Consider the following 13309-nt stretch of genomic DNA (forward strand, 5'->3'; position numbering starts at 1 on the left):
TTTCTTCTTTCTCCATTTTTGCTCAGTATGAGCTCAACTTAGTTCTTTCTCTTTTGCCTGTTGAGAAGCAATAGGTGTTGGCTGTTTGACAATGGGGTGCTAGGGTAGAATGGCTGTGCAGTGCTGATTCAGCCCAGAGGTAGAAGCACTCCCATATTTAGAAGTGTTTATGGTAAGAACAGATCAAATGCAGGAATGATTGGTGATGCAGCTTGTACAAAAAAGTTGTTGCAAGCATTTTTCTCCTTTAATGTATTGCATATTTCCTTTATTGTATCAATTACATTAAAAGTTTGAAAACATATTTTATTGAATAGAAGCCTAATTTATTTGTGGCTCATAGAATCTCTTTTATGACTTTAACATCAATGCCAGATATGGTATGTATTATCATACTATAAAGTTATGAGATTGGTCCTTTCAGCCACAATTTCCTCACTTTACAGTCTTCAATAAACACATAGATTAGAAATCCAACTAAGTCACATGGAGACTTTGTGTTCCTTTACACTGGTGAAGTGAGCTGACTTTGCAAGTCATCTGTGCTCATCTGACGTTTCTGCCTATTTAGGATTTCATTCATAAAGCCATCAAAAATTAAGTAAAATAGCTTTCTACCATTTCTTTTTCTATTGTTGACTATTTCACTTCAATAATATATTTAGTTCCTAATTGGAAAACAAACCAAAAAATCTATGAAAAGGAATGTTGTGGCAAGGGGAACACACCACCCTTTAAGAACTCAATACGTGGGTCTGATTCTTTCTCTTGGGATTGAGGAAATGGTTTGGCTATAAAATTCCCATTAGCCAAAAATAAGCAAAATTGCCTGCAGGATTCATGGTAGGTACAGCCTTGAAGAGTAATAAAAGCCTGTTTTAAATGAACTCCTAAGGACACAGTTTAAGCCCCAGAATGGCTAGTTAGATTTTATGCTTATCCCTTTGATTATACTTCCATATGTTTCTTGAGAACAGTGTCTGAAAAGTGGTTCATTAAAAAAAATTGTATTGGGCTGGAGTAATTTGGGGCTTATTGACCTAGTCCAGGAGATGGAGGTGCCCTGTCAGGTGGCGTGGAAGCAGCAAAAAATGGCAGACCTGTCTGCTCTGCTTCCCTGTACCATGTGACATGAACTGACTTCAAAGACCCCAAGTTTGGTTTAATTTAAGTAAATATGATAGTTTGCATGCTACCCCCCCAAAAGACAAGAATAAACTAGTAATTTGGGGGGCCAAAGTAGGTTTTGGAAAGAGGCATCCTCCTGAAAATTAACTTACGATGAGGCTTCCACAGCATGGGATGAGGGCCCTGAGAAAGTTGATACACTTCTCATTTCTAAGGTTCAGTAGGTGCTGGGATGCTCATGGACTTGCCTTCATTGTGTTTAACCATAGCTGGCCTGGTCCATGGGGGAGTGGAGGAGAGGGTTGGTATTAGAAGAGACAGACTGACGTCTGAGTTGCTCCAGGAAAGCTTTGCTGTTTCTGGAGGTGGAATAGTGAATTAAACTGGTCCACCTGTCCAGAGGAGAAGACAAGAGGTCCAGGAAATGTCATCCTTTCTATGTTCTTTTTCTGTGGTTTGCAGGAATAGCTGTAGGTTGGTGCTTACTATTTAATACAAGTGAAAGCAAACATTTATTACATACCTGCTACACACAAAGTAGTGAAAGGGATTTGGAAACGGATATTTGAAAGGCCAAGTGTGCGTGGAGAAAGAGCATAGGAGCACATCCTGAGTAGGATGTTTCCAGAGGCTATAATCTTGAGGTGAGTCTTGAAGGAGGCATTAGCCAGGCAAAGAAGGGGAGCCTGGGTGACCTACGGGTCATTGTGGGGACAACAGAGATGGAGGGAATGGATAAGATCTGGGTTTTTCAAGAAGGGGCCAGCATTTGCAAAATCATAGGATGAGATCTCCTGACAATATTTGGGGCAATTGTAAGTGCAGCATGTCTGCAGTGTGGGGAGTTTGGGAGCAGCAGATAAGAGAATGAAGAAGTGAGTCAAGGCCAGGTCTCAGAGTTGTATATGCTAAGATGTTTGAATTTTATGGTAAAGGCCAGTGTTTTTCAATCCTGGCTGCACATTAGATTCCTCTTCTATTTCCTACTTCCAGAGACTCTGATCCAATTGGTCTGGAGAAGAAAGGTTAGGGATAGGTACCAGTCTGCACCTCAGCCAGGCTGAGAACCATCACACATTGATAGAGTTCAAGTGTGTGAATGAGGTAATAAGACTTGGATTAGAAAGAGCATACGCTCGTAACTGTGCAGGACGATGCTTGAAAAAGGCCCCGATCCCAGCCAGGAGAAACAATCAGGGAGCCTGTTGTTATAGTCCAAGTGAGAAACAACCAGCAGCTTAATTGAGGCAGGAGTAGAGGGAATACAAAGATAATTGGAAGAGAACATCTAGAAGGTATCTGTGTGTGGGGGGGAGTGGAGGGTAGGGGACGTGGAGTGGAAGAAGGAAAGCGTGGTCAGCCCGCCACAGAGAAGTCCTGTAAAATAAAGACTGGGTATCCCTTGGATTGGGTACTTAGTAGGCAGCTGCATCCTGAGAGAGTGATGTTTCAGTGGGATGGTGGAGGCAGAAGCCAGATAGGCTTGGTCGAAGAACTTGAACCTGCTCTAAGTAGGATTCAAGTTCATTGTGATCAGGGAAAGGTGGATAATTCCAGGGACCTAAATGGAGTTCCAGGAATGAAGAGAAAAGGCTGGAAAGGTAGATTGGGGCCACATGGTGAGGCTCTTGGGTGCCAGAGGTTAAGTTATTGGTAAGGGTAAGATCCAGTTCTCGGCCCTTAGGCTAACGTTAACATGAAAAATGAAAGAATTAAGGCTAGAAGGGTGAAAGTAGGTGGAATTAAGGCTCGTTAGAAGGCCAACGCCATTTTTTATGGTCCCGATGATTTTTAACAGCTACTTTAACAACAGAATGATGAAAATATGTGGTATTCTTTCTCCCTTGGGATAACGTGGCCACTGAAAAAGGTCACAACTAATAGAAAAAATGAGTTTTATTGCTTAATTGTGGATTCAATTTATTTATGTTCTTCCTTTTCCCTTGCTACATGTTTTTTGTGTAGACTAGTTGACTAGGTCAGGCTTCTCTACAAGAATATGTGTGTTTAAAAAAAATACTTTGAAATTCTTTCCCACCCTGAAAATATTTAACACAAAAAAACGCCAAAATACATACACAAGTAATGTGTAGCTAGTTTAGGATTGTTTTTTTTTTATTATTATTATTTTAGATGTAAAGAAGAAGAATTTGGAGCTATGTGTGATGGTTTAGATCAGGGTTTCTCAACCTTGGCACAATTGACATTTTGAGCTGGTTGATTCTTCGCTGAGCATTCTAGTGCTTAATAGCATCCCTGGCCTCTACCCACTAGATGCCTGTAGCACCCTTATCCTCCAGTTGTGACAACCAAAAATGTTTCCTGCTATTTCCAAAAGTCCCCTGGGTGGGGGATGGGGAAAAGATAAAATCACCCTAGATTGAGAACTACTCGTTTAAATATATTCTAGGGATTTTATCAGAAAATAATCACTTCCTCCTGCTGCAGTACAGATGGTTTTATTGAAGCTTGTAGAATCTGAAAAGCTTTTTATCACCAGAAGAAAACTAATGAATGTTTATAAATTCCTTTGTTGAAAGTTTATTTAAAAATATTTTTTAAAAAAGGCACAGCTACTCTACTGGTTGCCTAACCAGTGTCTACCCCCCTTACCCACTCTTTCATTTTGTTCCTGGATCTGCTATCATTTAATTTTACAAGGACAGTGTTGGCTTTTCTCCTGGGCTATTAAGTCCTCAATGTAAAGGATAATATGAATTGGAAAGTGCCCAAATAACACGGCCGGTTTAGACCTGGATATGAAAATGTGGATTTCATGCAGGACCTGGATTCTAATGTTAGTTTCACACCTAATGCCTTCTGACTTTGAACAAGTCAGTTTAGTATTTCTGTGAAAATTTTCTCATCTGTAAAACGAAGTAGATAATTTATATTCTCTGTAAATTTGCTTCTAGTTCTAAACATCTAAGATGGAAATATCTTGATTCTTTCTTTGGGTTTTCTCCCCACTCCATGACACATACCCCAAGACAGTGCAACCCAAATGTGCTCTGCAGGTCACCAATGATCCATAGACTATGATGCTGGTCTACAATGAAATAAATACAGAAATGGAGAGTAAACAAAAATGTTTATTATAATTCAACAGAGTAATTCTATGCCTCTTACATATAATAGTAAAAAGTTGGGCTTATATTTTGTCTTAGTCTTTTAAATTTAATTTTTCTAATAATTCCTTTTTATTATATTTTATGAAAGTGTCAGTCCACATTGGATTGGAAGAACAAAAACAAAACAAGCTGGTCTTTCACTAGAGGTAGTTTGAGAAGCACTGCCTAAATGTATGATGGAAAATTTTCTTTGCCTCTCTTTCTACCCTGGCCAATAAGAGATACTTAGTATATTCTTCTTCTGACATTTCAATAAAAAGAAGGGCAAGATATTGCCTGTCTGCCTTATTAACAGAATCAAGTCGGTGGCCAATAAAATTTATTATAAAGAAATTTGCCTTACAGAAAATAAGAAGTAATGCTGGAGTAAATATGAGGTTCTCTTTGATTGTCTGTATGTGAGTCTTCATTAAGTCTTGCATTTAGTGTTTTGCAACAAGATGACATGTTTATCTTAGAACAGGAACCCAAAAAGAGTAGTGAAAATGTCCTTTTTAAAATTATCTTCTCTCCAAGAATCCTTTACATATGAAATCTGTTAGAGTGCTTGGTATACTGAAGTGTCCTAACTGGCTCATGCTAATGAGGGTAGGTGATGAAGGAAAGGGTAGGGATGATACTCACTAGAGAGATTAGCACAGATGTTTTTGAGTCTATTCTGTCATTCAGACTCATCCCACATTTGGGAAAATCTATTATATGGACTCAAGTGTGGTAGACTGACATGTAAACAAGGGCAGTTAAGCAATGAAGCACTTGGCAATTTGACCTTGGTCTTTACATGTTAAATTATGGTGGCAAAGCCAGACTTCCAACTGAGTTATTTGAAGCAGAAAATGTTGCTGGGTTCCCTACACTGTGGACCTCTTGTTCCAATATCTTTCATCTCATATTGAGTGGAATAATCCAGAGGGGCCTGTCCTACTCCTGGGAGCCCTTTGCACATGACCTGGCATTGTTTAGGACCGGTCTCTCAGCCTGCAGTTCCTGCCTGGTGTATATGGGTTTTGTAGTGCATTTCCTCCTCCAAAGTAAAAAAGGCAAGATTTTTGCCTGCCCTATTAGCCACATAAAATCACCCTTTCTTTCAGTTTTTTTAATCCAGAGGATGAAAATATATAACATATTTGGAAACGCCACTGGCAGACTTGGCAGGCGTTTCATATTTACTTGGACTTAACATGAATTGGATTTGGTCCTCTGATTTCCCAGCCTCCATCTTTTGGAACAAGTTATTTATTATCCAAGTGAGTCTGTGTTAGTGGCTCAGACATGCACATGGCACGTCTATTGTAAGTGCATTTGTTCAGTAAGATTTATGCTAGCCCAAATTGTTTTATGTTGGTTTTCATTGTTGAAAATTTACTGTATTCATCCTCAGTTTGGCGTAAGTATTTGTAGTGTGCTAGGGGTTCCTGTGGTTGAGCATTTTATCTCTGTAACACTTCATGCAAAGGAAATTAAAAAATATACAGTGAAAGCATTTCCCTAATATGTTTCCAATCAGCTGTGTACTTTAGTAATATGATTTGTAGGAACTAGAGAAAAGAGTATTACTGAGCTCTTTTCAATCACTCATAATTCTCTGGGAATCAGATCATGGTTCCAAGTTTATGAAAATGTCTATTAGAGTCCTTATTATTCTGTTGATATGCATTAAGTTTTTTTTTTAATTATCACAGCAGTATCTAAAAGAATTCAGGGAAGGAGGTGAGTCTGTGTCTTGGACAAGAAAAACCGATGTGAATTGAGGTTGACTGGCTTGCCAGAAGTCAATCATTGGTACAGAGAGCCAGGCCCTTTTATTTCTGCATTATCCCTCGTGTGTGTTCCTGCTTCTGTACTCTTTGCGCTAAGCAATCGGACTGTAATTGGTAAATCCCTTTGCCTGAAGGGCTCCTAATAATCTAACATGCAGTGACTAGAGTAGCCAAGTGCATCTTCCCCAAAAGTATAACGCACAGGGTGGAGGGTGTTATTTGGACAAACTAAATCAAGATCTTTGCACCATTATTTCTTCAGCTCTTTCTAAGGGACTTAAGCTAAGTGGCTAGTTGCCTCTTTTGAGGATCTCTGGCCTTTGACATCTGTTTTTGCCAATCAATGAGCATGACTTCTGTTTTGGCTAGTGAATTAACCTGTGATCATCCATATATTGATAGCTTCAGATTTCCTAAATCTAGTTCCCTACCTAAAAGTAAAGTCAAAGTGAAATATGAAATCATAGCTCTCAGAGCTGGGAGGCAAGACTTGGAATATTTCACCTGGTGAAGATAGTAACTTTGTCAAGAGTCTTAGATGGGTATGGAATTTTTCAATCATTTCCTATATTTTAGTTTTCTACTTTTATTTCCTGCCATGTTTTAAATTTCCCTCTTGACCTTCAGCGATTTTGTGTTCATTGAGTCTTACGTAAAATCCCCTTTCGCAGTGATGTTTTCAGCCCTGGTCCTCCTCGTACTTCACTAGGCATAAATAAAGTCACGGGGTTATGAATTTTGGCCAAATGAATTCATCAGTCCATGGTTTTCCGTTTGAAAATATAGTCCATGAGGTTAATCTTCTCAGTAGTCAAAGAATTAATGTAAGTGAAAGCCAAGTAGATATTTAGAAGGCTCAGTTGTGTTTTGGGGAAAATAGCCAAGAGCATGATAGTTCTTGGGAGCGCTAGTCCTGGCTTAGAAGACATAACTTCCATTGCTCCAAAGATAAAAGAAACCTACATTCATTCTTGACCTTTCTTCCTGCTTCTGTGTTTCCTGTCTAGGTTGTACCTATGAAGGAAATACCTATAACAGCTCCTTCAAATGGCAGAGTCTTACAGAACCCTGTGTCCTGCTCCAGTGCCAGGTAAAGTCCAACTATTTTACTCTCCATTGTAAAGGAATCTGTAAAGTCCTCCTCAGAAGCTCCTTTCAGACAACACAGAACAAAACTCTCCCCCGCAAAAAAAATGCCAAACAAAAATGAGAAACAAATGAAAAACCAACTGTATCCTTATGCATATTTATTGTGACATTCACCATAACAAGACAGGTACAGGATAGATATTGTATAGAATTTGCTTCCAGAAACACACGGTGGAATTGTTCACCATTGTTAAATTGTGCCTGGAAAAACTCCGAGAAGATACATATGTCCTTGGGGAAAATTCATGTCTTCCTGTGAGTCAACTTTGAGCAAAACATGAATTCCTTGAAACACGAAAACTTTGAATAAAACACAGAAAGAGGTATTGTTAGAGGATATATGTTTTCCTTCTTTGATTTAGAAACAGTTTGAACTGGAGCCAATCTGTAAACTGTATTAAATCAAAACAATTAGTACACTGTAACCTCAATGATTTCAACCCGACAAATTTAAGAACTACCACATTCAACTCCTAAGGAGCCCACTGTGGCTGGTGCTTGCTGAACTCTGAAAAGAGTACAGACTCCCCGTGACTCTAATTGTTACAGGTGTTAAATACAGCAAGATAAACCAAACGGGAAGTGAAGAATCTAAATTTTCAAACTCCTTTTCTTATCTCTAAAGAAATACTCTGTTAAACAAATACTGCTCATCTAAATTTGACATAATTTAAGAATTCTTTTCTGTAGAGAAGATACCAATAAGTCACTTTACCCCCCAGCCCATTTCACTGTCCAAGGATATGCTGTTGCATTTAAAGGAGAAAGAAATGTTAGTATAATAATGCATATTTTTCTCTGATCTTATCCCAAGTATTTTGACATTTAGTTTATTGAAATCTGAATTTTATGTAGTCACATTCTTATTATATGCCCATAGTGGGCATGTTTACTCGTAAGATCTTCAGTTATTTATTCAACTAAATATTCAGCTTATTTCTGTAGTAAATCTAAATTATTTGTGAAAATAAGAAGTAGGTAGAAGAAATGTAAATAATAGATTAATTGAATCAATAAGTATTTGATGAATTTTTACTCTTGGTTATAGATTCAATCAGCTCCACGGAACAGAGAGGAGGGCCATGAGTTTTTATAACATCAAAAGGCCACATACTAAAATTTGCACCACCACACTCCCACCCTGCTCCTTGACCAGTGAAATTTCCACTCTTTGACAGAGGCACTCTGAAAGCCATGGTTACATTGTCTTTTAAACAAGAAAACTGCATGCCTTTTGAAGTATCTATAACCTTTTTTTTTTTTTTTTTTTGGTGAGAAAGATTGGCCATGAGCTTGCATCCATTGCCAATCTGCCTCTTTTTGCTGAGGAAGATTTGCCCTGGGCTAACATCTGTGCCCATCTTCCTCTATTTGGTATATGGGACGCCGCCACAGCATCGCTTGGTGAGTGGCATGTAGATTCATGTCTAGGATCCGAACCTGCAAACCCTGGGCCACCAAAGCGGAGTGTGTGAACTTAACCACTAGGCCCCCGGGTCGGCCCCATATAACATTTTTATACCACAGTCAGAGGTCTTGAAGATCCTCAAGTTGAGTTGCATGGGCCAACAGTGAATTTTGCTGCCTTTGGATGAAGAATTGTTTAAACTAAATGAAAACTATTATCTGGGAGGGAATATTTTGTTGACTGAATAACACATTAAGCCATTATCAGTTGTCAACACTGAAACTCCTGTTACCTATCATCTTTGGTCATAGCCACTCAGCAGGGCCCAGAGAGAATGATGCAGGAATATCGAATTATTATTGGAAGAGATCCGAAAGACCCATAGCCCTGGGAGTCAGGAAATGCTGAACTGCAGAATGCAACACAGAAAGGGGACGTTACCTGCCAAAGCTGAACATTGCCTTTTAATTTTCCTCCTTTTTAAAAACTTTGCCTAAGTCCTGCTAACTGGTTGAAAAATATCATTTCATTCAATAACCCGTAAAAGAAAACCTCTGTTAAGGTATTTACAAAAAAGTTGCTCCTCTGCTCTGCTGGCACCTTCCACTCCTGCTTACTTTCTTCCTTCTTTAAGGGGAGGAGACCTCATCTGTGAATGTAGGAAATGACCATTTACTGGTACCCATCAGGGAAGTCTTCGTTTAAGACCCTCCTTTGCAGAATGACACAGTTGCAACCTCTCTCTCCAAGAGCTTCTCTTCTCAGGGCACAGAATCAGTAACAGAGCAGAGAGAGTAGCGTACTGAGTAAAATATGGGCTCTGCCATTCACATCCCTTGTTACTTAACCTCTCTGGACTTCACTTTTATCCCCTGTGAAATGAGGATAGTACTATTTCATAGGGGGTTGTAAGGAATAAGAGAGACTGTCATTAAAAACACTTCTGGTAGATCCTGCATATACTGGGTACAACTAGGTACCAGACAGATCACAGCTAGTCTAATGATCTGGTTTATTTCCATGGGAGTTGAATTCTAGCTTATTTCTCACATCTTCCTACTGAAGGAGTTCTGATGGTGAAAAACTTACCTTTATTTTCCACTTTAGTTTCTTACTGGAAGAGGAAAATCTGAAGATCAGAGACAGGAAATTCATGCTGGGAACTAACCTGAATCCTCCATCTGGATTGCAGATACTAAAGGGAAATTGATCTTGAGCCATAGCTTTTGCATTGCTTCAGTTACATAACTAAACCCCAGATCCTTTCTTGATGTTGTATATTGCCTGTATTTTGGCAGTTGTTTTTTTCTTTCCCAAATGTGATATAGACTACAATAAATTCCACTGGTAGTGGAAGACTTAGGCCTGATAGATATGAAGACATTTAGGATATAACCTTCCTTGTTGGATTGAGATGATATGGTAGCAGGTGAATGAAGAAAATTATCTGGTTGTCAAACTGTTACATTTTTTGGGGCCTGTGCTACCTCTCCTCTCAAAACAAAATTAAACAAATAAACAAACACAAATTTATTTGTAAAGTGGGTAGAGAATATGGATAAAATTCTCCAAAGGCCAACTCTGAAAATTAATTTAAAAAATGTTTCAATTGACATTAAAGTATTTGAGTCCCAAGATCAGTTTGCAAATGAGTACCTTGATTCCACTATTAAGTCCTAAAGTCTCTATTTTGGCATATATAATATGAACTTTAAAATAGTTTTATCTGGGGCCGGCCAGTTGGCATAGGAGTTAAGTTGGCACATTCTGCTTCTGTGGCCTGGGGTTTGCTGGTTTGGATCCTGGGCGTGGACCTACTCACCGCTCATCAGGCCATGCTGAGGCGGCGTCCCACATAGAAGAACTGGAAGGACCTACAACTAGGATATACAACTATGTACTGGGGCTTTAGGGAGAAAAGAAAAAGAGGAACATTGGCAACAGATGTTAGCTCAGGGCCAATCTTCCTCAAAAAAAAAAAATAGTTTTATCTAACCTCTTCATTTGATGCTTGAGAACCAGGCTCTCTGTGAGGTGGAGTGAAATTGCTAAGATTGCAGAGCTGGTCTAGTTATTTCCAGAAGGGAGGTAAGGACTTAGGTCTCCGGATGCCAATCTGAAGTATTATGCTTTTACTCTGTGCCTCATAATTAATGAATTCTGGGCTGAAAGCGTAATGTCAATTGTAGAAAATATAGTAAGTGATGAAAACTTAAAACAATTGTGAATGAACAGCTACACTCTGTCAGCTACACAGCAAGAACGTCTTAAATACTTGAGTTAAAAGAAAGAAAGAAATTAGGGCCAAGGAGAAAGAGCAAGGACAGGGAAAAGAACAGGTGATGGGATTTGCACGCTGAAGTGGAAAGCAGCAAGGGGTGAGCCGGGGAGACCAGACCTCATTCGTGCCATGTACCTCTGGACTTGACACCCTCCCCCTCTTTGTGCTCTTTGGGTTTGGGCTCCTCTCCTACTACCTGGTTACTTCCCAAAAGTGAATAGCTCCTCAGTGGGAATTCTGCACTGACTTTGCTTGTGGCGCTCTGTTTTTCAGGAAGGCGTTGTCACCGAGTCTGAGGTGCGATGTGTTGTTCATTGTAAGAGCCCTTCCAAGCATCTGGGGATGTGCTGCCCCACGTGTCCAGGTAACATTCTCAGGAAGGTGGAGGCTGCAAGGCTCCCTGGGACCACATAGTACTCTTGAAATCTCCAAGTGCTCCCAAGAATGCGTGATTTTCCTCCCTCTTGCCTGGAATTTTCCTCACTTTACATCTGTGTACCTAATGGGTTTAAAGAGCAAACTCCATTGCCTAGACTCTCTGGTGTGCCCAGGATGAGTGCAACGTGCTGTAGGTCTTGGCACGTAGATTCTCCAGGCTTGGGAGGCCTGCTTTCACTCCACAGGGCCACAGGTAACGCTTATTTTGGAAGGAAAGCCTGTGGCTTTTCCTTGCTTCCAGAAATGTCTTTTTACTGCTTCATATTGCGATACCTTGGCCAGAACTCGCCTTGGTGATGAGGTGACCAGATGTTTTCTGAAAACTGAGAGCTGTGTCCCTAAGTGAATTTAGCTCAGGGTTTTGCTGGTCTCTGTTTTCAGCGTGGGGCAACATGTTGGACCCACTGTCTTTTTAGCGGGCCCCACTGCCTCGCTGACAGCACAGAGGTCTTTCCTTTCCAGTGGCTGGAGTGTTGCCTCTTACTTTTCTGAACAGGATTACAAAGGTCTCCTGTATCTCTTCTTGCCCTGAGGTACGAGCTCGGGGATCTTGAGGTGAGAGATCTTTTCTGATCCCTTCAGCCTCAGGCCCATACTCTTAGACAGATGTTCTGTGTTTGGGGTTTTACTCTGAGTGCTTTTCCCCACTGGAGGCGATACTTATAACTACCTCTTTTTGCTTTCAAGGTTAATCTCTAAAGGGCCTTCTGTTCTGCAAACCTTCCTGGGAAATGGCTGAGGCACCACAGTAGGACGTTCTGCAGAGGTGGGCCCCTGCTCTGTTCTCAGGAGCCTGCCATCCCCCTCCATATAGTCTGCAATGTGCCCAGACCTGAGTCCCGTCCAGAGTCGAGTCTTTTCTCATCTTTGAATGACAATAAGGACAGTGGCTGTCCACTCCTAATCTTCCTGAGGCCCCTGGACAGTCCTTATTGAGCCAAACTTGCTTTCCCACTGGGATTTCTGTGAATCTTGTACTATTGGATGAGTTTACATGAAGGCCAAAAACTGGTTGAAAGTAAAATAATTCTTTCTGTAATCCAATTATTTTGTGTCTATCAAACAAAGTTTGCTTAAGTACTTTTTTCCTCTGAATGCGTTAAATGCTTTGTATCGCATAACCATACTCTTAAATACCTGAAAAATCTTTATAAGTTAGATCAGTAGGTCTCTAGGTTGCACATTAAAATCACCTGGGAAACTTTAAAAAATAAATCTTGATGTCGAGGCTGCATCCCAGACCAAGTTCATCAGAATCTCTGAGGATGGGACCCAGGCCTCCCAGATAATTCCTGTTCACAGCCAACCTTGAGATTGATAACAGAGTAAATTTTATATGCCATATAGATTTAAAAATTATTGTAGCTCTTAAATATAAATTCAGTTGTGTTGAGTAGACTGTTGCTTTATTGATACAGAATCAACTCGGCATATATAACATTCCTCCTCACTTAGGAGATAGTCATATTTTGAGGCTGCCTTTGAAAGTGTGGGTATACAAACAGCAGAGCCAATTTATTTCAGCAGTTGAAGTTATCATATTTGAGCAATTTCTCCTTTCACTTTGTTTTTGGTTGAGTTTCCAGGAAGGAAAGGCTGAGCTCCATGGTTGCACATATTGCAGTGCTAAGTCCTCGTGACCGTCCAGTGAGGGACAAGGTACTGTCCTCAGTTCACACAGGAAGATATTAGACCCAGTGAGAATTAGTACCTGCCCGAGGCCCATGAGTGAGGCGGGGTTGGGCTCCGAACCCCCCTACACCTCGCCACACACTATGATAATTTCCATTATGGGGCCAAGAATCAACTTTGCTCCCTCTCCTTAATTTCAAGGGCCAACCTTTGCAATGCAAATCAGAAGACTCAGAAGAGGCCACATCCAGAATGCATTATCCTTTGCCTTGGTAGAGATGCCTCAGCCAAGTCTAGATTGGGACAGTCAAGGGAAGCCTTGGAGTATTCTCCTTAGTAATTCAGAAGGACTGGCATCTGTCATTGATTGTGGAATGGTATT

General features: G+C 40.2%; 1 protein-coding gene across 2 annotated transcripts in view; it reads left to right on the forward strand.

Moving 5' to 3' along the window:
• BMPER (BMP binding endothelial regulator) overlaps nucleotides 1-13309 on the forward strand; it is a 230473-nt gene that overhangs the window by 50191 nt on the left and 166973 nt on the right. For both annotated transcript variants that reach the window (XM_004418836.3, XM_087435327.1), the window contains exons 4-5: nucleotides 7027-7109; nucleotides 11131-11221. In XM_004418836.3, coding sequence (XP_004418893.1) covers nucleotides 7027-7109; nucleotides 11131-11221 — 174 coding nt within the window. The remainder of the gene's footprint in view (nucleotides 1-7026; nucleotides 7110-11130; nucleotides 11222-13309) is intronic.

This window comes from Ceratotherium simum, chromosome 1 (assembly GCF_057802395.1).
Source record: "Ceratotherium simum simum isolate JZ-2026a chromosome 1, ASM5780239v1, whole genome shotgun sequence".
In the NCBI taxonomy this organism is placed as follows: Eukaryota; Metazoa; Chordata; class Mammalia; order Perissodactyla; family Rhinocerotidae; genus Ceratotherium; species Ceratotherium simum.